This window comes from Triturus cristatus, chromosome 1_2, assembly GCF_964204655.1.
Source record: "Triturus cristatus chromosome 1_2, aTriCri1.1, whole genome shotgun sequence".
Taxonomy (NCBI): domain Eukaryota; kingdom Metazoa; phylum Chordata; class Amphibia; order Caudata; family Salamandridae; genus Triturus; species Triturus cristatus.
Genome location: NC_140580.1, coordinates 448,579,149 through 448,600,962, shown reverse-complemented (window position 1 = coordinate 448,600,962; position 21,814 = coordinate 448,579,149). Strand labels below are relative to the sequence as shown.

The window sequence follows — 21,814 nt, the reverse complement described above, 5'->3', positions numbered from 1 at the left end:
TAAGGCAATCCATGACCTCTGCCCAATAATCACCCAGCTGGACGCAGGACCAAAACATGTGACGAAAATCAGCGCCCTCTCTTCCGCACCGCGGGCACTGCGAGTGCGCCCCCCCAAAAAATTGCAATATTTTCACCGGTGTCAAATACGCCCTGTGCAACGTGAAAAATTGCACCAACTGGAACCGGGCATTGCGCGTTCCCTTCCAGGCCCGCCGCACCAGCGTGGACCAGGTAGTCTCGGGGATCGGTTTCTCACGGTCCAACTCCCACTTGCCCCTCAAGGTGGCAAGAGGCGGCAAGCCTTCCATCGCCAGCCTGCGGTATAGGCAAGTAATGGCCTTGGACGTCCCCGCTGCCATCACTACATATTGGCAACCCGCAGCGACCGCGGCTCCGAGAGCCCCGCATTCCAGTGCCGCTGAAGGCTCGCTACCAGGGCCGCGTGAAGCAAGAAGTCCCCACGTGGGAGCCCATAGGAGTCCTGCAACTCTTGGAACGGCAGCAGCACCCCCTCCCGGAATAAGTCACCCACCATCTGCACACCCAACTCCTCCCAAACAGCCAGCCCAGACCAATCGCCTCCATGCGGGAACGCCGTACACATCCCCAAAGGAATCTCCGGGGCATAGGGGCGAGTTATCGCCGCCCTCCTCTGGCATCGGTTCCAACACAGCCGGAGTGTACGCTCTTCCAACGTGAGCAGGTCAAGGTCCAGCCTCTGCTGTAAGACTATGAAGGCTAGCACATGTCGCGGAATCAGCCTGCCCTGTGGGCCCTCCGGGCCCCGGTATTCTCTGGCAACCGCCTGCGTAAGCCACTGGAGTTGGGCCGCCAGATAGTACCACTCGAAGTCCGGGACTGCCAGGCCCCCCTCCGCCCTCGGCCGCCGCAGGGTGGTCAACGCCACCCGCCTTCTCCCGGAGCCCCAAATGAAGCCCGTGGACATCGCCCTAAGCCGTTGGAAGTACGACGCCGGCACCCATATAGGTAGGGTGCGAAAGTAATAGAGGAGTCGTGGCAACGCCACCATCTTCAACAGCGCCACCCTCCCGGCACACGAAAGCGGGAGTGTACTCCAGAAACTCATGCTGCCCCGCAATCCGCGAATGGCTCTGCCAATGTTCCCCTCCAGCAAGTCCTGCTGGGTGTGGTATATATTAACCCCCAGATACCGCAGGCAGCCCCCCTCCCATCGGACCAGTCCCAGTGACTGGGGGGCCCGGTCCCAGCGGGAACAAGCATGTCTTGCCCCAGTTGACCTTGAGCCCTGAGAGGCGTCCAAAGGCCTCCAACAAGGCAGTCGCCCCACTCAGCGCTCCCTCGGCATCCGCCAGAAACATCAGCAGATCGTCAGCATACAGGGAGATATAGTGAGCATCCCCCCTTAGGTGAACTCCAGCATAGGAACGCCCCAGCCGGGCATGCGCCGCCAACGGCTCAATAGCCAGGGCGAACAATAAGGGGGAGAGCGAGCAATCCTGCCTCGTTCCCCTCCGCACCGGGTAGGAGGCCGAGATAGTAACCCCCGTCTTCACCCGGGCCGTGGCCTCATTATAGAGCAAGGTGGTCCAGCGTACAAAGCCGTCCCCCAGGCCAAAAGCCCGCAGCACTCGGTATAAATAGGGCCACTCCACACTATCGAAGGCCTTTTCAATATCGACCGACAGAGTGCAGGCTTCCGGATATAGGTCCCGGTCCAGCTCAATCACCCGTAACAAACGTCGCACCGACGTGGCCGTGTTACGTCGAGGGATAAAGCCCGCCTGATCTGGATGGATCAAGGCGGTCATATGAGTCAACAGGCGCGACGCCAGGATTTTGCTCAGGATTTTGTAGTCCACCATCAACATGGAGAGCGGGCGGTATGCCGTGCGCGCGCCAGCCTCCCCTCCTGGTTTCAGCAGAGGCACCACAATAGCCTCTCGAGCGGAGGCTGGTAAGCGCCCAAGTCGCCAAGCCTCTCCGTAAAGGACTTGCAGCTGCGGCGCAAGCAAATCTGGGCAAGCCGCATAGAACTCGATGGGCAGTCCGTCTACCCCCGGGGTCTTTCGCCTGGCCATTTGCTTAATTGCTGCACGAATCTCGCCCAGGGTGATAGCACCCCCGAGGTCCTTCTCGCTCTCCGGGTCCAGCCGGGGCAGGCGAGCCGCCACCAGAAACTCAGCTAAACCTTCAGGTTCTCCCCGCATGGTGCTGTCATACAGCCTTGCGTAATAACTGGCGAACTGCCTATTAATCTCCTCCTGAGAATAGACCGGGACCCCCCCTGCCTCGACCAGAGACAGTATAGGTGTACCGCGGGCCGTCGGGGACGCCAACCATGCCAAAAGAGACCCCACCTTGTCCCGTTCCGCATGCGCCCGGGTAAGGTATTCCTTATGATCAAAGCAGCGAAGCTTCTCTATACACACCGCCACGCCCTCCCGTGCCTCCACAACCGCAGGTAGCTCGCCCTCCCCCGCCTGATGCGCGCGCTCAGCCGTCCGCAGTTGGGCCTCCGCCCCGCTACCTCCTTCAACAAAGTCTTCCGCACGCCAGCGGTGGATGATATACAAACTCCCCGGACCACTGCCTTGAATGCGTCCCACTCCGCTGCCCGGGTCGACGCCGTATCCGCGTTAGTCCTAAATTACTGCTCTATGCAGCCGCTAACCTCAGCCCGGAAAACCGGGTCCTCCAGCAACAAGGGGTTTAAGCGCCAAGTGGGTATCGCCTGCCGCTGTCTAGACCACTGCAGCACCCCCATGCAAGGGTTATGGTCCGAGATGGTTTTAGCCAAGTACTCACTGTGTCGCATCAGAGTCTGGGCATCCGGGGAACACAATATGCTGTCCAAGCGGGCATACAACTCGTGGGGGGCTGAGTAGAAGGAGTAATCCCTATCCCTCGGATGATGCGTCCGCCATGTGTCTACCAACCCCCATGTGTCCTGCCAAGCGCGCCTGCTATTAGCCACCCTACGGACCACCGATTGTGCCAGGGGCGGGTGGGACCTATCCAGCTCAACATCTACCACTGAGTTAAAATCCCCCCCAACACCACCGTCCCCGTCAAATAGGCCGCGAGCTGCCCCGACAGTCTGGAAAAGAAGGCGGCCTGGTCTACATTAGGGGCATACACACTACATAAGGCCATGTCCCTCCCATCTAGTCTCCCCTGCACTGCTACAAACCTGCCCTCCGGGTCCACCAGTGTCGCCAGCGGCTGGAAAGGGACTCCCGCTCTAACCCATATCAGGGCCCCTCGGGCAAACTTGGAGAAGGTAGTATAGAATAGTTGGCCTCGCCAGCGCCGCTGTAACGCCTTCCCCTCCTCGCGATCTAAATGGGTTTCTTGGAGGAAGGCTACCTGGATCCCTCTCCGCACCAGGTAGGCGTGGACTTTATATCTCCTCCCCATAGAGGTGAGCCCCCTTACATTCCAGGTCAGGACTCGCAGTTCAGGTGGGGTCCCCATCCCATCGCCGTACCAACCACTCTTCTCCAACCCTCCGAGGCACACTGACATTCCCCTGAAACCCCCCAACTCCCCAACTCCCCACACGCCCTCCCCTCCCCAGAACAGGTGCTAAACTGCAGTTACCCATCCAAATACCACCCCAAACACTATCTAACACTCTGGTAGCCACCAGCGTCTCACACTGTCCGTGAGGGTGAGGTGGTGGCTCTGCACCAGACGGGCCGGTCGACTGTCCCCTGCTGTGCATCCGCGCCCAGTCCCTGCAATTCCCCCCCCCGGTGTTCCTCGCCCCCTCAACTCTCTCGATCTCCCCATCCCGGGGCCCCCCCAGCAGCTATCCCCGGACCGCAAGGCATCAGCAAGTACCGATCACACTCCCAACCCCGCAAAGCCAGTTCAGGGCCCTCCACCCCGCATACACACAGCTCCCGCTCTGCGCCTCTTACTGCACCCGGGGAAGTCCCAGTTCCTTCAAGCGTCCAGCAGTTCATCTGCCGTCCTTGGGGTCACGTCCGGCAGCAGCTCCGCATCCTCTCCGGGGCCATCCGACAGGGAGGCCTCCGAGCCCCTCTTGGAGCCCGAGTCCTCGCTGGGAGGTCGCGGCCCCTGAAATCACAGAGACCGCCTGCAACGCGGCCCGCCGCTCCAGCGCCGTCTGAGACGCTCCCGGTGATCGAACCCCTGTTGTCCGTGTCCTGTTGCGCCTGCTGCGGCGGGCCCTCGCTCGGGTCCCCGACGGTCCCTCCTCGTCCACATGCGCCGCTGCTCCCGTTCGGGCCGATTCAAACGAGCCCCAGGCCGCCACGGGATCCGTAAAGACGAATGTCTTGCCGTCCAGTACCACCCTGAGGCGAGCCGGGCAACTACGTCATGCCCTTACTGCACACTTATCAAATGGCACGACACTTCCACAACACAGCCCCCCCCGGAAGCACAGACCATGATGGGAAACCTGGGGAAGGGAGGGGTATCGCGTATCTATCGATCCCTAATTAATAACAGCCCAAACATCCTAGACCAGCTCAGGAGTCAATGGGAGACCTGGGTGGGCCCACTTGAGGAGAAAGACTGGAGGGATGCCTTGATGGCGCCCCAAACCATAACCAATTCAGCCAGACATTGCCTAGTCCAACTGTTCTATCTTCACGCGGCCTACCATACCCCAAATCTCCTCTGCAGGGCAGGCGTACATCCGACTCTGTCATGTACACGCTGTGGCCACGACCTGGCTGATTTCTCCCTCATGGTGTGGGCATGCCTCCATCTTGCCCCATACTGGGAAGCACTAAAAACAGAACTCTCTGAGGTCTTGGGATGGAAGGTTCCACATAACCCTCTAAACACACTCCTGGGGGTCACAGATGGGTTGGATGGGTCTAGAGTTGACCAACTGTTCCTGGGCACGGCCATGATGGTGGCCAAGAGGGATATCGCTGCCGCCTGGAAAACCCAACCCCGCCTAGCATAACCAAGTGGTGCGGAGGGGTGGACTGGTGCACAGTGCAGGAGAAACTTCTCTACGAGGCCAGAGGTTGCCCGTCCGAGTATTGCACGATTTGGGGCAAATGGCTGGGCCAGATAGATTAAGGGAATTCTTTTTTATTTTTTTCGCCTTATCCTTTCTAATTCACCTGTATGTGCTTTTGGGGACTATGGATTGATATCTATGCTGAAAACCCCATGGAATTTACAATCATTATTGTTTAATGGTATTGCAAATGTGCTGTATTGTTCTTTCGCTTTTTTTAAATCAATAAAATTGTATATAAAAAATAAAATGCGATAAGGAAAATGTGTACTTAACTGCTGGAAGCAGGAAAGGAAAGAGTAAGTTAATCAGGGGTATCCCACCTTTGTGGACATCCTAGACTGTTCATTGGTGGATTTTGGTTGACCGTTACCCTGTGCAACAAGGCAAAGATAGTTTTTGAGTTGTTTAGTTAAAAACTGCTGGAAAGGTCCAGACACAGAATTTATTAATAATGTGAAAGAGTGTAAATATCTGGTTGATAGTTTAAAGACTGTCTCTGAACACACCTTAATGGGGGGAAAGAATATTCTTTGGTGATCCAGTTATCTGGTCACCATAGAATCATTTTTGAAAATATGTTAATTTTGATGTCTATTAGGCTGATTGTCCTAAAAGATTTCAGGTCATTCTTCTGGCCTTTCTTGTGGATTGGCCTTTCTTGTGGATTGGGACTGTAATTATTTTAACCAGGAGGGGCAATGGCTCTTAAAAAATGCCTGCCTACCAATCTTGGTCAGAGAGAAAGACCTCTGGAAGTATCAGGTTTGGTCCAGGGGCTTTCCCCTTTTTTTAGATCGACCATTGCTTCCCTCACTTTTTGTTTACTGAAGATCTCAGACCCAAGGACCAGCCAAACATTCCTGTTCTTCATCTTCAAAATATTTGTTGTCTGCTCCATCTGGTGTAGAATAAACATTGCAGGGAAGTAGGTTAGCCAGGCCTCTCCAGTAATATTTGATTCCGAATGTTTTTTCCTGGCCCCTAGACCATCTCCTATTTGTAGCCATAAGGCCCTTATATCCTTTTTCATTGCAGCTTTTTTAATTTCTAGCCACTTCGCGTTCATGTTATCAGCCTTTTTCATCTGAATTAGGGCCTTCTTGCGAGATATTGCTGCCCTGATTTTGTCCCTTGCTGAGTTACTGTGAACCAGTGTCTGAAGCTCCATTGTTTTGATCTTATGATCTTCGTCAAACCCTCGGTTACTGAGGCTGGTATTAGTTTTAGTTTTCTTCTTAAAAGTGAATCCTCTAGAAACAATTGGTTAGTCCAGGCAAACACCTGTTTACCCTCTCGGGTGACTAGTACGCTATACAAATCAATATATGCATTCAATAGTTCGACATTCTGAGACAGTTTATTATTCTCGGTTTGGCTTTCCAAGATGGATAATTGAAGGGTGACCGCGTATGGTTCAGCTTTCCAACCTGTTACATTTGACTCCCGGTCCCGGGGTTCCATCTTATCCTTACTTGTGCTCCAAAATACCAGAGAGTCTTCAGATTTTGGATTTCTCTTGGTTTGATGTCTGCTATGCTTGATTTCTAACTTTAATTGGTTGTGGTCGCCCTCTAACCTCCACTGTACATTCAGGTTTTCAATACTATCCCAATCTGTTGCCTTCAATAAGATGTAATCAATTACAGCTTGGGCCCACCGAGCATTGTACATTGGTACATTGTGGTTGTCATTTACATAGGAATTTTATGCTGATATTAGTTCCCCCATTAAAGCAGGGTTGGGCCAGATGCTTACCTTTTGCAGCTGCCTTTGGAAAAGCATGACTTGGAGTTGTGATCCCATATGCTTCTTTTGAGTTTGATTGTTGATTCATCATGAACTTCCCATTTGCCAAACTTGCAGTTAAAGCGCCACATATTAAGATATTTCCATCAGGCTGGCTTACTTCGGACACCTTTTCCTTGATACATGCTAAAAGATTTAGGAAACACCCCATCTTTTTCTGCTGCGTATATGTGTTTATTATCCTTTAGGAGGAGTTAGTGTTATGATCTGGAGGTCGTCCATTTTTACTGTGGTATCCCCTAATTTTTCCGTTAGCCTCTTGTATACCTTGTTTCTCAGCGAGGTTCTCTCCTCCTGTGTATATTTAAATGTTGCCTAATTGGGCATGTTTAGTAGGAAAGCTATATCAGATTAATGAGTACCGATATCACACAGGTATATTGGAACTGTTTTAACAGCATTTGCAGAAAGTGTATACGGCTAACCTGTCGGTCAGATCTGAGTCCTATACTCCATTTCTGGAGGGCCTCCAATTGAGGAAGCTATCTGAAGGAGCCCGGTTAGAGCTGGAAGCGCAGATAACTGAAGAAGAGATAGTGGAGGCAGTAGGAGACATATCCAAGGCTAAGGCTCCGGGGGGTTGATGGGCTACCGATTGAATATTACCACAGCAAAGTTAGTCCAACCATTACTACAGACACTTAATGAATCCTTTGAGAATCAGATATTGCCCACAACAATGCGCAAGGGTGAAATTTGTATGATCCCTAAACCGGGCGGGGACAGTCAGGACCCAGCGGCCTACCAGCCGCTGACGATAATCAACACTGACGTCAAAATTGTATGTAAAGTGCTGGCCAAAAGCCCGGGTCCACACATGTGGTATCTAGCTCACGAGGATCAGTGTGGGTTTATCCCGGGCCGTAGCACATCCATGAACATATGGCGCTTAGGACATGTAATGCACAAGACCCGGGCAGTCCCCGAGAAGATGGTGCTGGTTTCCATTGATCTCGAAAAAGCATTCAATATGTTCGGCTGGGGATACCTGCTGGAGGTACTGGGAATATCTGTGGTCAGACCACAATTCTGCAGGTGTGTTAGAATATTGTACACGGAACCAAGTGTCAGGATGCGACTGGGCCAAACAAGATCTGTGCAGTGGTTACTGGGGCGAGGCACATGGCAGGGGTGCCCCCTGTCTCCATTGCTTTTTGCTTTGACCATAGAGCCGATGGCGGTATGGGCCAGACGATATCTAGGCTGCTGGGAAATTTAAATAGGGAATGGTACTCCTCATCTCGCTGTCTGCGGACGATGCACTGTTCTACGTTGCATTATTATTTTTAGTGCGATTTATAAAGCGCGCGGCTACCCCAAATAGGGGTGTCCCGGCGCTAGAGACAGCTGAGTAGTGACCAAAAGGCCAAGGGCCTAAAAGAGCCATGTTTTCAGTATTTTTCTAAAGCTAGATTCAGTATTTACCTTCCGCAGGAGCTCTGGTAGGGTGTTCCACAAGGATGCTGCACCCACTGTGAAAGTCCTCCCTCCCAAGCGAGCCTTCGCAAAGCGAGGGACTTGCAGCAGCATCTGAGAGTTTGAACGTAACACCCGATTTTGTTTATATAAACTTAATCTTTGCTTCAGGTAGTTAGGACAGTTTCCCTTTAGGGCCCGATACTCCAGAATCATGGCCTTAAATTGGATTCGCTTCTCCACCTTCAACCAGTGGAGCTTCTGTAAATACGGAGAGACATGATGTTTAAAAGGTATTTGTAACACCAGTCTCGCAGCCGCATTCTGAATCATCTGGAGACGTCCTATGGCATATTTAGGTAGACCAAGATACAGACTATTAGCATAGTCAAGCCTGGACGTGACTGTAGCGTGTACTATAGATTTCCGGCAGTCCTCTGGTAAAAAGTGCAGGATCTTCCGCAAATTTTTCAAAGTACTAAAACAGCCAGCTGACACCTGCTTAATTTGAGCAGAGAAGGAGAAATTTGCCTCACATTTCACACCCAAATTCCTGGTGCACGAGCCAGGTATTGGTGGTGTCCCCATCACTGATGGCCACCACAGTGCTGGATCTGGAGCTGAGCCCTTGCCCAAAAACAAAACTTCAGTTTTTCCGGCATTGAGCTTTGACTTATTAGCATTCATCCAGCATGCTATATCTTGAAGGCAGCCCTTAAATTCTTGAAAGTATCTCTTGACCGCTCCTTAAATGGAAAACCCAGCTGGGTGTCATCGGCGTACGAGATCGCCTTGACACCCCAGTTGGCGATAAGAGTAAAAAGCGGAGCTAGGTAGACCTTAAACAGCAGGGGGCTTAGAGCTGAACCCTGAGGTACGCCACGTTTGATTTGCTTAGGTTTCGAAGCATATGATTGAAGAGCAACTTTCTGGGAGCGCCCACTTAGGTAGGATTGTACCCAAGCTAACACCGTCCCACCAAGCCCCGCATCTTGTAGTGTCTGGACCAAGATGCCATGGTCTATCGTATCTAAGGCCGCGGACAGGTCCAGGAGCACCAGCAATGCTGATGCTCCTGAATCCAATGTCCATTTTACCGACTCTGCCACCTCAAGAAGAGCAGTCTCAGTACTGAAACCTGCCCGAAAGCCAGATTGAGTGTCATGTAGAACTCGGTTCCGCTCTAAGAAAGAGGTCAGTTGACCTTGAACCATTTTCTCTAACATCTTACCTGGGGCGGGGAGCAGGGAAATGGGCCTCAAGTTGCTAAGGTCATCTGGGTCACCATTAACTTTCTTCTTCAGAGGAAGGAGAGTTGCGTGTTTCCAGGAGTCGGGAAAGATACCTGTCTCTAAGGAGGTATTCCAAATATGGCGAAGGCCCTCGGTCAGAGATGGGACTAACATTTTCCAAAACTTTGGAGGGCAGGGATCATCTGGTGCGCCCGACCTACATTTTAGTATTACTGCTAATGCCTCCTGATGCGAAAGCTGGGTAAAATTTAAGAGTGTTGCCCTCCCGCCACCATCTGCAGGTGTTTCCAATTTTGCAGTGGCCTCGGAGGGAGTAAAAGAGTCATAAACTTTAAAGATTTTGTCGTCAAAATAGGTAGCAATTTTTTCGCATCGTTCTACAGAAGCTGTAACCTCCAATTCACTAGCCTTAGGTTTAAAAAAGGATTGAACTACTTTAAAAACTTCTGTGCCTGAGTGGTCCGCATTCTGAATGCGTGCTACAAGGTAATCTCGTCTGGCAACTTTTAAAGCCTTATGAAGTTCTTTTATCGCTTTTTTATAAACCACTTTGGCTACATCACAGTAGGCTGCTCTCCATTGGCGTTCCAGTTTTTTACAGTTAATTTTTTGTTCTTTCAGGGACGCAGAGAACCAAGGCGCCGAGGGTGAGCATCTAGCGGGTTTCCCCATTCTAATTGGTGCAGCAACTTCCATTGCATCCCCAATCCATTGGTGCAGAGTTACTGCATCCAGATTGGGGTCGTGGGACAGCTGAGGATGACTCTCCCTCAGTATGGGGCTTAGAGATTCCACCGACAGTTTCTTCCAGTCTCTTTTTTGCACCATCTGGATATTTTTTTATAGCTTAACAATCGGGAGGGTAATTGAAAAGGGGATTAGGGAGTGGTCCGACCAGGTCAATGGAAGTAGGGACCCTATTTCAGTATTTTTAATATTCGAGAAAATAAGGTCTAAAGTATGACCCGCCATGTGTGTCGGAAAAAGCACCCCTTGTGGAAGGTTAGCCCCCTCTAAAGAAGACACAAGTTGCGCCGCTTGTACGCAATCTGGGTCGTCTACATGTAAATTAAAATCACCCAAAACCAGAAAATTCAAATAGACCACTGATTTTTGGGCAATCAGATCACATAGAGACTGCAAGGCGGTTGCTGCACACGCAGGCGGTCTATAAATAAGAATGCCAGCTAGGGCAAATGCGGGGGTAATCTGGAAGCAAAAATGTAAGCCTTCAATACCATGCAGGAGCAGCGAGGCAGAGGACACATGCTCCCAGGAGTCTCTGAAGATAATCGCCACCCCCCCCACCTCTTTTTCCCCCTTCGCGATTAGCAAAACATATTTTGAACCCTGGCGGGGTAGCTAAGGAGATCGATGTCATTGCGTCAGCGCTCAGCCAGGTTTCTGTAAGGAACAGGGCATCCCAATTCTCTTCAGTTAAAATTGACCAGATCTCCTCAGCATCTTTATAGTAGTGAGTCAAATCCCCTCTCTCTTATAATGAACCATGTTCAGGCTTTTGGTAAAAACAGAAGGTTCTTTTTATTCATAATTTGAATGAACATAGAAAATCAATTGAACGTGAACAGCCAACACGTGTTTCGCCCCCTGGGCTCAGTTGAGGCCGGGGCTTTCTCAAGGCTGTACGGGGGCAAGGGAAAGAAAGGACAAAAAGAAATTTAATCATAAAAGAAGGAATTCAGTGAGCTATGAGAGGTTAGAGTGACCACTCCCAGTGAGTAGAAATTGTGTTTCGAAAAAATAAAGTAGGGCGTGATTTCAAACAAAGGAACTCGTGTCTCTAGATAAATCTAGATATATCAAATCGTTACAAAATTATAGTGAACAAGTTATTTTAATTTATTGTGAATTAATTATTTTTTTTGAATTAAGCAATACTCTCCGGGACTTGGGATCCTAGGACCTCAGAACCTTACTCCAGATCTCCTCAGCATGTTTAGGTAATGATCTGCAATTAGCTAACCCTAAACTGAGTAAGGACCTCCGATCGGGCAAAGAACCCTGGGAAGCCTGCCCCGCCCTGTCTACCTTACTTTGAAACAGCGACTGACCGCATTCTATACAATAGTGTGGCAATGGGGAGCGAGCCAAGTCGAGCTGATGCGCCCTCCTACAAACATCACCCTGAAGGCTTAGGAGACGCTCTCGTGACCACCAGAAATGGCTCATTCTAGCAATCCCAGCATCGTGGCTGGCGCTGGCCGCGCTCCAGACGCGGACGGGCGCAGACGGGCTTGCCTTAGGCACGCCCGCTGCGCGCGTCCGCTGCGCGGCCGCCGAGTCTCGCCGAGTCTCGCCCATCATATGCCCCCCGCACCGGAAGTACTGTGGGAAATGGGCGGAGTCGCGTCTGTCCCTCCGCAACAATCTGCACTAGTATGCCGTGACGGACCGGGGACTGCGACCCGCCGGAATACTCTTACCACCAAGCTATCGCCCCCCAAAAAGTGACAAAGTGCAGCAGCAGCAATGTTGGCAACACAAATAAAACGTTAAAACGTTTAAAAAAGGTCAGTGCAAAAAAAAGGCTGTCACCTAATTAAAACAGTATAGGACACAAGCAGTTTGGTTCACACAGGTTAAAAATATAGATTTGGCAGTTTTGGACACCACTCACTCACCACTCACCTTGCATCCTCGCGTGAGGCGATTCCGATACTCCTACAGTTGTTAGATCACTTCGCAACATATTCAGGATTGATACTTAACAGGCGAAAGTCTTTGGTGTTTCCCCTGGCAGGGCTGAGAGAACATGGCTTAAAAGAGTTGCCCAAATTGGGATTGAGATGGGAGATGGACCACTTCCGGTACCTAGATGTACAGGTCGTGCACAAGTACTTCATCTGATCATGACTTGGGTACTTGAGTCCCTGAAACATTCAGTAGCATTCTGGAACATGCTGACGCTGTCCTTAATGGGCAGAATAGTCATGGCAAAGATGGTGGTGCTGCTTCGTTGTCTTTACGCCTTGCAAAACTCGCTATGCAATATCCCCACGAAGGTATTTAGACAATTGAAATCAAAATTGATATCTCTCTTCTGGGCTGGGAAACGCTGCAGAGTAGCGCTACAGGTCCTCTCTAAGCGCTACAAAGAGTGGGGGCACCAGGTTAGACCTATATTATTACACAGCACACCTTCAGCATACAGCGCAATTGTTAGACAAGGGTGATAATTGGGAAAAACTCCTACTCAGTGGTCAGGTGCAGCCATAGAATTTACCCATCATTTTGATGGAGGGGGGCACGTGCGAGTGCAGATCTACCATACACAGTCAAACAAACTGCATTCATATGGCAAAAGTTTGTGGAACGGGTGCTTGGGCATGCTCTGTTCCACCGGGAGTTGTGCATCTGACCCCAGAGCGAAAAATGGTAGAGAGTATGTCCTTCCAGGCTGGTAGTGAGGGCTGATGTATGGTTCTGGCAGATTTATACACACACTACACCTTCATCACTTTTGAGCAGGCACGCAAAGGGTTTGATCTGGGACAGGGGCAGTATCTCCAATATGCGGGCCTGGTAGAACTGGTCAGGGTCACGTGGCCCACGTATCCAAATATGTCTCAGACTACTGAGACTCTTGATATACTGCGTACATGCGGCAGTGGGCGAGGGCTGGTTTCACTGCTCTATAAAGCTATGAGGGTAGACTCTGGATCCCTTGCCCTTAAGGCATGGAATGAGGACCTACAGTCTCCACTGCCAGAAAAAAGCTGTGCGAGGGCATGTGAATTAACAATTAAGGTGTCCTGTAATGCCCGCCTAAAACTGTTGCATTATAACTTCTTGCAGGGGGTGTACATGACCCCCGTTAGGCTCCATCGTATAGATGTCACTTGTCCACATGAATGCCCTAGATGTAATAGGACCCACGCAGGGTTTATGCACCTGGTGTGGGAGTGTCCAGAGGTTCAGCAGTATCGGACTAGTATAGTAGCGAGGGTCCACAAGGGGGTGGGAATACCAGTGGAGGCCAAACCAGAGCACTGCCTCCTGGGGCTAGTTCCACAACCCAAGAAACTGAAAATGGCTAATAGATTGTTACAATTAACCCTGGTACTGGCCAAACGGAGGGTGGCTGTATGCTGGATGAGCACACGGGCCCGACATTAGTAAGCTGGATAAGGGATGTATGTGGGAGAGTGGTCTCTTGCAGAAGAATTGCCCATGAAAGCCTTCCGGAAGGACGAGAAACTAGTCGAGGACATTACACTCTGGAAGGAGTTATGCAGGGAGCTACTAAACCCAATGGGAAATGGTCAGACCGATGGATCTGATAGCAACAGGAAAATGTAATATTGAGAATTGTGTGGTGCCGTAAACATGCATGATGCCAAGTCTGCCGTTATGTCATAGATAAACATACAATGTTGAGGTGTGCATTGGACTCTGATAGAAACTGGAAACAAACTGGATGGAGGTATGTTGTTAAAGATGATGTTTAACCGCTCAGTTAATGTTTGAAAAATTGAATAAAGTTTTTTTTTTTTTAAAATGAGTTCCGATATCTCACACACATGCAGAGAAAATCTCCCTTTTATGAGTTTGTAGGTCTATGCAACTCCTGCTACCATCCCATAAAAAACAAAAATGGAAGTTTATTGTGGATATAATATGAAAGACAAGTGGATTTCTGATGTAAGGTGTCGTAAGTGCTAAGGTTAGGATTCACAAAGCAGCCCTTCAAATTTGTCATCTTTGGCCTGTTCTAGCCCATTACCCCTTGTTGCAATTACTGTATTTAGTTAGCAGATGAAGAGACATACTGTGATGGGGGAGGGGGGGTGGGAGGTTTTAATTACTTTGGGCAGCTGCAATGGCGCATCTCCTTAGGATGTGCCCAATTTGTTGTTGGCATGTCTCCTAATCTCTTGTTTACGCAAAGATCACATTAATCTAGCAATTTAATGATTGAACGTTTGTGAAGTGCTACGGTTCCATTTGGCATGCGTACTTCGGCATGCTTACATCCAACTTGAGATATTTATTTATGCGTATATCACTGTGCCAGGGATGTGGAATTCCTATGGCCACCCGGGACATATTGTTTAGGGTCAAGGGCAACACGTTTTCATGTGTATTTTGTCCTTGGGACAAGTAGGCCCAACTCCCTACATCACAAACCCTTTGAATGTTAGTTTACAGTACCACATTATGGATCAGGGAAAGGTATTGCCTGCAATTAAGGAAATATTTATGTCCATGCGTTAACACTGTTCAAACTTGAATTTATGGTTCATTAATGCAAAACCTTTATTATTAGGTTGAGCGATCGAAGTAGATGTTGTAAGCTCAGACTGTGCTACTGACAGTGGTTCCAGTATAAAAATGTGTACACATGTTTTCAATGTTTAACAATATGAGGCTATGCATACTGCTCTCAGAATGCTCTCTGATTAGATGCAGAAGCTTGAAAGCAACATTGATGATTCTTTGCTTTCAAAATAAATTGTTCACAAAAATAATGCACAAACATTTTGCTAAACTACTGTAACATTTTAGGTACCTTTTTTTCGCAGCATAATTTAATAAAATTAGTAGCCCAATTATTAAATAAAGTCTCAAAAGTGCACTTGTGTCCTTGCATTAAGTGCAGATCTACGACTTTTCGTGAAATCAGAAGACTTTACAGAAGTAGGCCAAGAAATAGTACTCCTAGAAAATATTAGTGAACTGTATTTTAGCATGAGGAAATATACAGGTTTAGATTTTTTCATGTGAAAATGCAAGTGTTTGCAAGTTCACTTTTCCCTCGAACCACTTTTTTTCCCCACCCTGGAAGAAGTTTTATGTCTGCCATTGTCAGGAGTACATTTCCAACCTTTCTCAGTATGGGAAAATATTAGAGAAGAGTTAGTGAAAACCCTTAAAACTTGCAAATTAGTAGGTTTGCACAGACTCAAGGGCATTCCAACCCTGGAACTGTTGCTTGCTGTCAGCGCCAGTATGCAGATCTGCGGAAACGTAGCAACATGAGGGAATTGCTAGTATTCACTCTACTATGGAAGGAGCCCTGGCATAAGCAGAGAGACTATTTCAGAGTTCTTATATAATGAGATTGCTGCGATAATTTGTCACCGCATTACATGGCACAAAAGGGACAAGTGGATTTTGTTAAAGGACAAGTAGATTTAGTAAACAACCTGCCTCATGGACAAGTAGATATTTTATTAAATTCCACATCCCTGCTGTGCCCTGAGAAAGCAATAGCTTTATGGTGAATATAAATAAAGCAGGGCAAATGCCATCATGTTTAACTTTGGGGAAAATATTTTTTTGTTAAATTCCTTAGTTCATGGGAAAGTATTCTTGTTTTAATCCTTTCATCCATAACATTGCTTTTTAGAAGTTGCTGGGTATGTTTTGCTACTGATGAAGATGACCGGACAGCAGAGTGGGTGAGACCTTGCAGGTGCAGAGGATCTACAAAATGGGTTCACCAGGCCTGCCTACAACGTTGGGTGGATGAAAAACAGAGGGGAAACAGTACTGCCCGCGTTGCATGCCCTCAGTGCAATGCAGAATATTTAATAGTATTTCCAAAGTTGGGTAAGATTAAAAAAAAAAATAATAATTTGACTTAATGTTTTTGATTCTTTACATTTTTAACTACATTTTTATTTATAGCTACTTCTATTTCTTTCATGGTTTGAGAATGACAGGTGATAATTATGGACAGGTCGTGGTGGCTAGGGCAGGTTTAGCCATGTATTTAAATTGTTTAAGGATAAGGTATTGATATGTTTTACTAAAAAACGTATTCTCAACATTTTATGAAAGATATTCAAAAATCTTCCAGTGCTTGGATGTGCTGTTTCAGGATGAGACTTTAGACCATTTCACCATTAGCTGAAGGCTGCTTTACTTGCTACAAAGAGCCAAATTATTTGTTAAACTGTTCCAAAAAAGTTGACCTGGAGTTACACATTGCCCATGTCATTTGCATCGCTGCACATAGTGGACTTGCCTGATAGACTTGTTTGGTCAAGGCAGGGCATTGCTGCTTTGCTGCATCTGATTTTCTTTTCCAGCATATCTTTATTGAGGTTTGAAAAAACAATATACAGAAACACAAGCAGTACGTATACAGAACCGAGAGTTAGAACACTTGTGATAAAGGGCAAGGGAATATGATGGATTCTGGCATGGAGAACAAACGTGGAGCAGTATCACTGACTTATTAAAAAAACAAAAAACAAATTTTTTTTTATTCAATTCTTCCTTAAACTCATACATTCACTTATCTCTTTTGTTTGACAAATGATAGTGCATTACCATACATCATGCGATCACATTAACCAGTATGACACAGTTCCTTATTGTTACTTATTCTCTTTCCCCGCCCTTCCCATTTTCATTGCTCATCTTGTACTTTCCTATGTCTGTCCTCTGACTCCATTGTTTGCAGGTATTTGATCAAGGGGCCCCATATATCCTTTGGTCTTAACGGTAGCTCCTCAGCATATATTGCTAATGGTTCCTTACAGTACACCATATCTTTAATCCAGTTTTTTATATTTGGATATCTTCTACTGCCCCAGTGGATTGCTATGCACCTTTTAGCTAATAATAATGCCACTGCAGCTAACCTTCGATTAGCTGGCCCAGTAGGCACACCTGTGGGGTATTAGGTGTCGCTTCCATCAACATATTACCCAATGTTTGTCACCTTCCTCCAATACCATATTAGCTGGGCATGCCCAGCTAACATGTAAGAAATCTGCTTCCTTAAGTCCACATCGTTTACAATTAGCATTGCTTCCTAATCCATATTTATGTAGTTGCACTGGCGTATAGTACATCTGTTGCATGTATTTAAAATGAATAATGCATAGGTTACAGTTAGGTGTAAGCAGCTCAATCAGTGCGCAGCATGTACCCCAGTCAGCTTCAGATATTGGTGTATTTAAGGTTCTGTTCCATCTCTCTAACGCCTGCTCTTGTGTTTCTGTATTTTTCCTTCTGTGCTGCATTATAGAGTTTGGTTATAAGTCTTTCTGATGTGGGTGCAGTGAGAAGCACTTGCAGTGCAGAAGGATCTTGTGGAAATGAGGCATATATTGCTTTAGTGGCTTGTCACAGTCTTGTATAAGTAAAAAGATGTAATGTGGTCATTGTATTTCCTGCACCCATCTCTGTTGATTGTATAAACTCTTGATTCCTGAACAAGTCCCCCATATTGCATAATCCCATCTCTGCTAGTATGCTCTGCGCCTTTCTCTCTTGCTTGACTGTGATGTCTGGGTGGTATGATAAGGGCAATTCGGAAGCGTATAGTGGTTCCTTATTTACCGTCTGTGCCAATTTTTGCAATGCCTTTATCATGCTTTACACTATTTATAAATAAATATAATAATCTGGGCAGGATGACTATTTTTTTTTATCGCAATCCTATCTGCAAGAAATAGCGATAATCTGATCCAGCGGGCTATCTGAACTACTATTTTTTAAAAAAAATTATATATCTTTTTATTAACAAATATCGACATAAACGTACAGTACAGCAAATGTGACAATTGAAATTACAGTGGAGACAATTACCAAAACAGATACAGTAGGATAGTTCATTGGAGATCACGGCGAAAGGGCATCTTCACAATCCATATTACGGGGTGGGACACAAATATTACCACGATAGACAATCCAGGGGTCCCAGATCCTAGACCGTTTTCGGGGGCAGCCACGGGCAATGTAAACTGACTTTTCCCTATACATACACCCGTCGAGATTTTTCTTCCAGTCTGTGATTGTGGGTGCATATGAAGCTCCCCAGAGCTGAGCAATGTTCCTTTTGGCAATCATAAGACCAAGTGTGACCCATTGTGCAGTGTGAGTGGTGAGGTCCGTGGGCTCCCAGATACTTAGGAGGCATCTACGCGCCTCCGGGCGAAGAACAACCCCCAAAGCTTCACCCATCACCTTGTGTATTTTCTGCCAATAATCTTGGATAGGTTCACAGTGACAAATTATGTGCATGAACGTGCCCAGTTGGTTACATCCCCGCCTGCAAGTCCCATCAGTTAGCCCTCCCGTGTGTAGCAATTGGGGGCTGTAACATAGATTCTGTGTAGGATCTTCAGTTGTACTAAACGGAAACATGCTGGGATTGCAACAGTTTTGGGGGAGGAGACCGCCAACTGCCAATCTTCGTCATCCATTTTGATGCCATCTCTTGCCCATTTTTCACGTAGCGGGCGAAGAGGATCTTCCATAGTATATATGAGCTTTTTATGTATGAGGGAAATGGCTTTCTCAGGCAAGTGTCCGTTGAGTATCCTGTCCTCTAGTGGGGATGAGTCGGGAAGGGAGGAGTCTCGGGGCAAGACCGATCGCAACGTGTGTCGAACTTGCAGATATCGGAATCGTTCCGAATCTGCCAACTCATATTGGCGCTGGTGAGCATCAAAGGGTTTCTCGTCGCCTGCGTCCCAGAGATCTTTGATATGTGATATACCTATTAGTTCCCATTTGTCGAAGCCTTTTGAGTTCCACAGATCTCTCAATTCCTGAGAATCCCATAGGGGCGTAGCAAGTGTAAGTTTCTGGTTCCAACCGAGCAATTTATTAGCTGAGTGCCAGATTTCAACTGCGTGCCTGGTGGGACCTGTAAGCGGATATCTGCCTGGTTTGGAATAGAGCACTCGGCTGTAAGCACCACTGGGGAGAAGCCATCTATCTATATTGAATCCCAGGTCGTCAAAGCGCCGTAGGTGCCATGATTTATGGCTGCAAGGTGTGCAGCCCAGTAGTATTTTTTAATATCCGCAAATCCGATCCCTCCATCATACCAGTTGAGCGTGAATTTGTGTAAGGCAATACGTGGTTTCCCATCCCATAGAAGTTCCCGTTGGAGCCCTTCTATTTCTTTGAAGTACGAGTTTGGGACAGGGTCAGCTGAGTTTTGTAATGCATACAAGAAACTGGGTAAGGACATCATTTTAAAAAGGGCTGCCTTGCCCAACAGGGAAAGTGGGAGTGACTTCCAGTTTGTGATGTCTCGTCTAAGTCTTTGCAGTGGGGGGGAAGAGGTTACGGGCATATCGGAGTGAGTGATCGAGAGAGACGAATATTCCCAGGTATTTGAAACCTTCTGTGACAATTTGTATCGGGCAATTTGGAGGTAGCGGAGGAGGGCCTCCTCAGAGGACATAAAGGAGGGATTTCTGCCAATTTATACCAAACCCGGAATATCTGCCAAAAATGGCTAGGATGTCAAACAGCGATAAGAGATTTCTTAGGGGATGTGAGATATAGCAGGACATAGTCGGCATATAAAGAAATACGGTCTTCCCAGTCCGGGGACCATTGCATTCCACGAATGACTGGGTCTCTCCGGATCCGTGCTGCAAGGGGTTCCAGGGCCAGTGCGAACGGTAAGGGGGATAGGGGCCATCGCTGTCGGGTCCCTCGGCTGAGTGTAAAGGCTTCCAATTTTTTGTTATTTATGACTACTTGAGCAATAGGTTCGCTATATAGCAAACGCACCCATCGAATAAATCCTGGCCCAAATCCCAACTTTGTGAGTATGGCGAATAGTTAAGGCCATTCATCCGTATCAAAAGCCATGGTGGCATCCAGGGAAACTATGATCGCCTGTTCTGGTACGTTAGGTGCCCTACCCAGAACCCCGTGGACCCTGCGCAGGTTTTACGCAGTATTCCTACGTGGCATAAAACCTGATTGGGTCTACTACCTGGACAACTATTACCGGATCCCTATGAACCCACATCCCTAGGTACTTAATAGGATCTGTGCTCCACACCAGAGGAAATTCAGTAATACATTGTTTTGTTCAGAGGGTCAGTGGTATAAGTACCGATTTGCCCCAGTTTTCACTCGGTCCTGAGAATTCCTCATGAGATTATTTACCGGGTCTTGTGTGTGTGTATATGTAGTACCGTGTCATCTGCGTACATTGATATATTAAGGGGTCTTCATCTAAATCTCAGTGCTGAATCCACGTGCCGCTGTTGTATCTCACATGCTAGTGTTTCCAGCGCCAGAGGTAATAGTAATGGTGATATCGGGCAATCCTGCTGTCTTTTTTTTAGTAATGGCAAAGGGTTCTGCTGTATTTTCATTCACCCTTAGTCTTACCATTGGTTCCGTATAAAGCAGTTTAAACCATTGGAGGAATGTCTGTGGTAGTCCCATTCTTCGCAGTACTGCGAACATATACCTCCACTCCACTTAATCAAATGCTTTTGTTGCATCTTATAAGGCGGCTGGAGCTGGTAGCCCTGGGTCTAGTTCTTGGAGTAAAGCAAACTGGGTGCGTAAATTTTGGGTCATTGACCTGGTGGATATAAAGCCAGATTGGTCCGGCAATACTAGATTCAGCATTAAAGGCCGCAGTCTAGTCAACAGTATTTTTGTCAATAGTTTGGCATCTATATTTTGGAGTGACAGTGGCCTATATGATTTGTGGAATTCAGGATTTTTGGTATCAATGATGTTGCAGAAAAAATAGGCATAGGATTCGCCATTATTTCTCCCAAAATATCCTACTTAGACTTATCAGGCAACATCTGGGCCAGACTTGGAAAATGCAAAGAATCTTTTGGGAAATCACAAGTAATCAATCAAGGAGCCCTGAAATCACAATACCTAGCTGTTGATCCACAAAGACTCATACAAAATATAGACACAAGTCATTATCCCCCTGGGTCATCAAGTCACGTTTTTTACACAATCATAGTTTTGATCCTTAGCCGCTCCTTCGTCATCAATGAAAAGTGCTGTAAATAAGTGATCTAGGCATGTATGCTGTATATAGATAAACATGCTTTGCATAAGTCCGCCATCTAGTGTTAGGCTCGGATGATTACAAGTTGTTTTTGTTCCAAGAAGTTTTCTTCGAGTCACAAGGCTGTGTGACTCCTCCTCTTGGTAATACTGCGCATAGTCATCCACGCCATCTTCAGATTGTACATCAGAACCCATCAGCAGAAAAAAAACAATCTTGTGTTTTAGTTTGAGTCTCTTTCTGGCTCCCTTCGGTCTGCTGTATCTCTCAGCAGTATTGTCTTGATTAGTATTGTATTAACTCCGTACTACAATCTAAGTTGCAGGTTTTGGCTCGTTTCCCTCTGCCCAAGGGCTGCACCTGGCTGGCCAAAATGTCTCCATTTCCAATGCTTTTGGAGAATGACCTGCTAATGGCATGCACTCCGTTCCGTTACTGTCCGAAGTGCCACTGTAAATATCCTCACACTGACCAACTTCCTGTTTGCAACTTATGCCTCTCGCGCAAACATAGAGAGGACAGCTGTGAGGCCTGCAAGTCTTTTCGGGCGACTGGCGTACTAGAAGAAAAGAAATGC

General features: G+C 47.6%; 1 protein-coding gene across 1 annotated transcript in view; it reads left to right on the top strand.

The window, feature by feature from the left end:
- Nucleotides 1–21,814, top strand: part of MARCHF5 (membrane associated ring-CH-type finger 5) — a 259,605-nt gene that overhangs the window by 32,565 nt on the left and 205,226 nt on the right. The window contains exon 2 of the mRNA XM_085606154.1: nt 15,838–16,040. Within this exon, the coding sequence (XP_085462280.1) occupies nt 15,838–16,040 (203 nt within the window). The remainder of the gene's footprint in view (nt 1–15,837; nt 16,041–21,814) is intronic.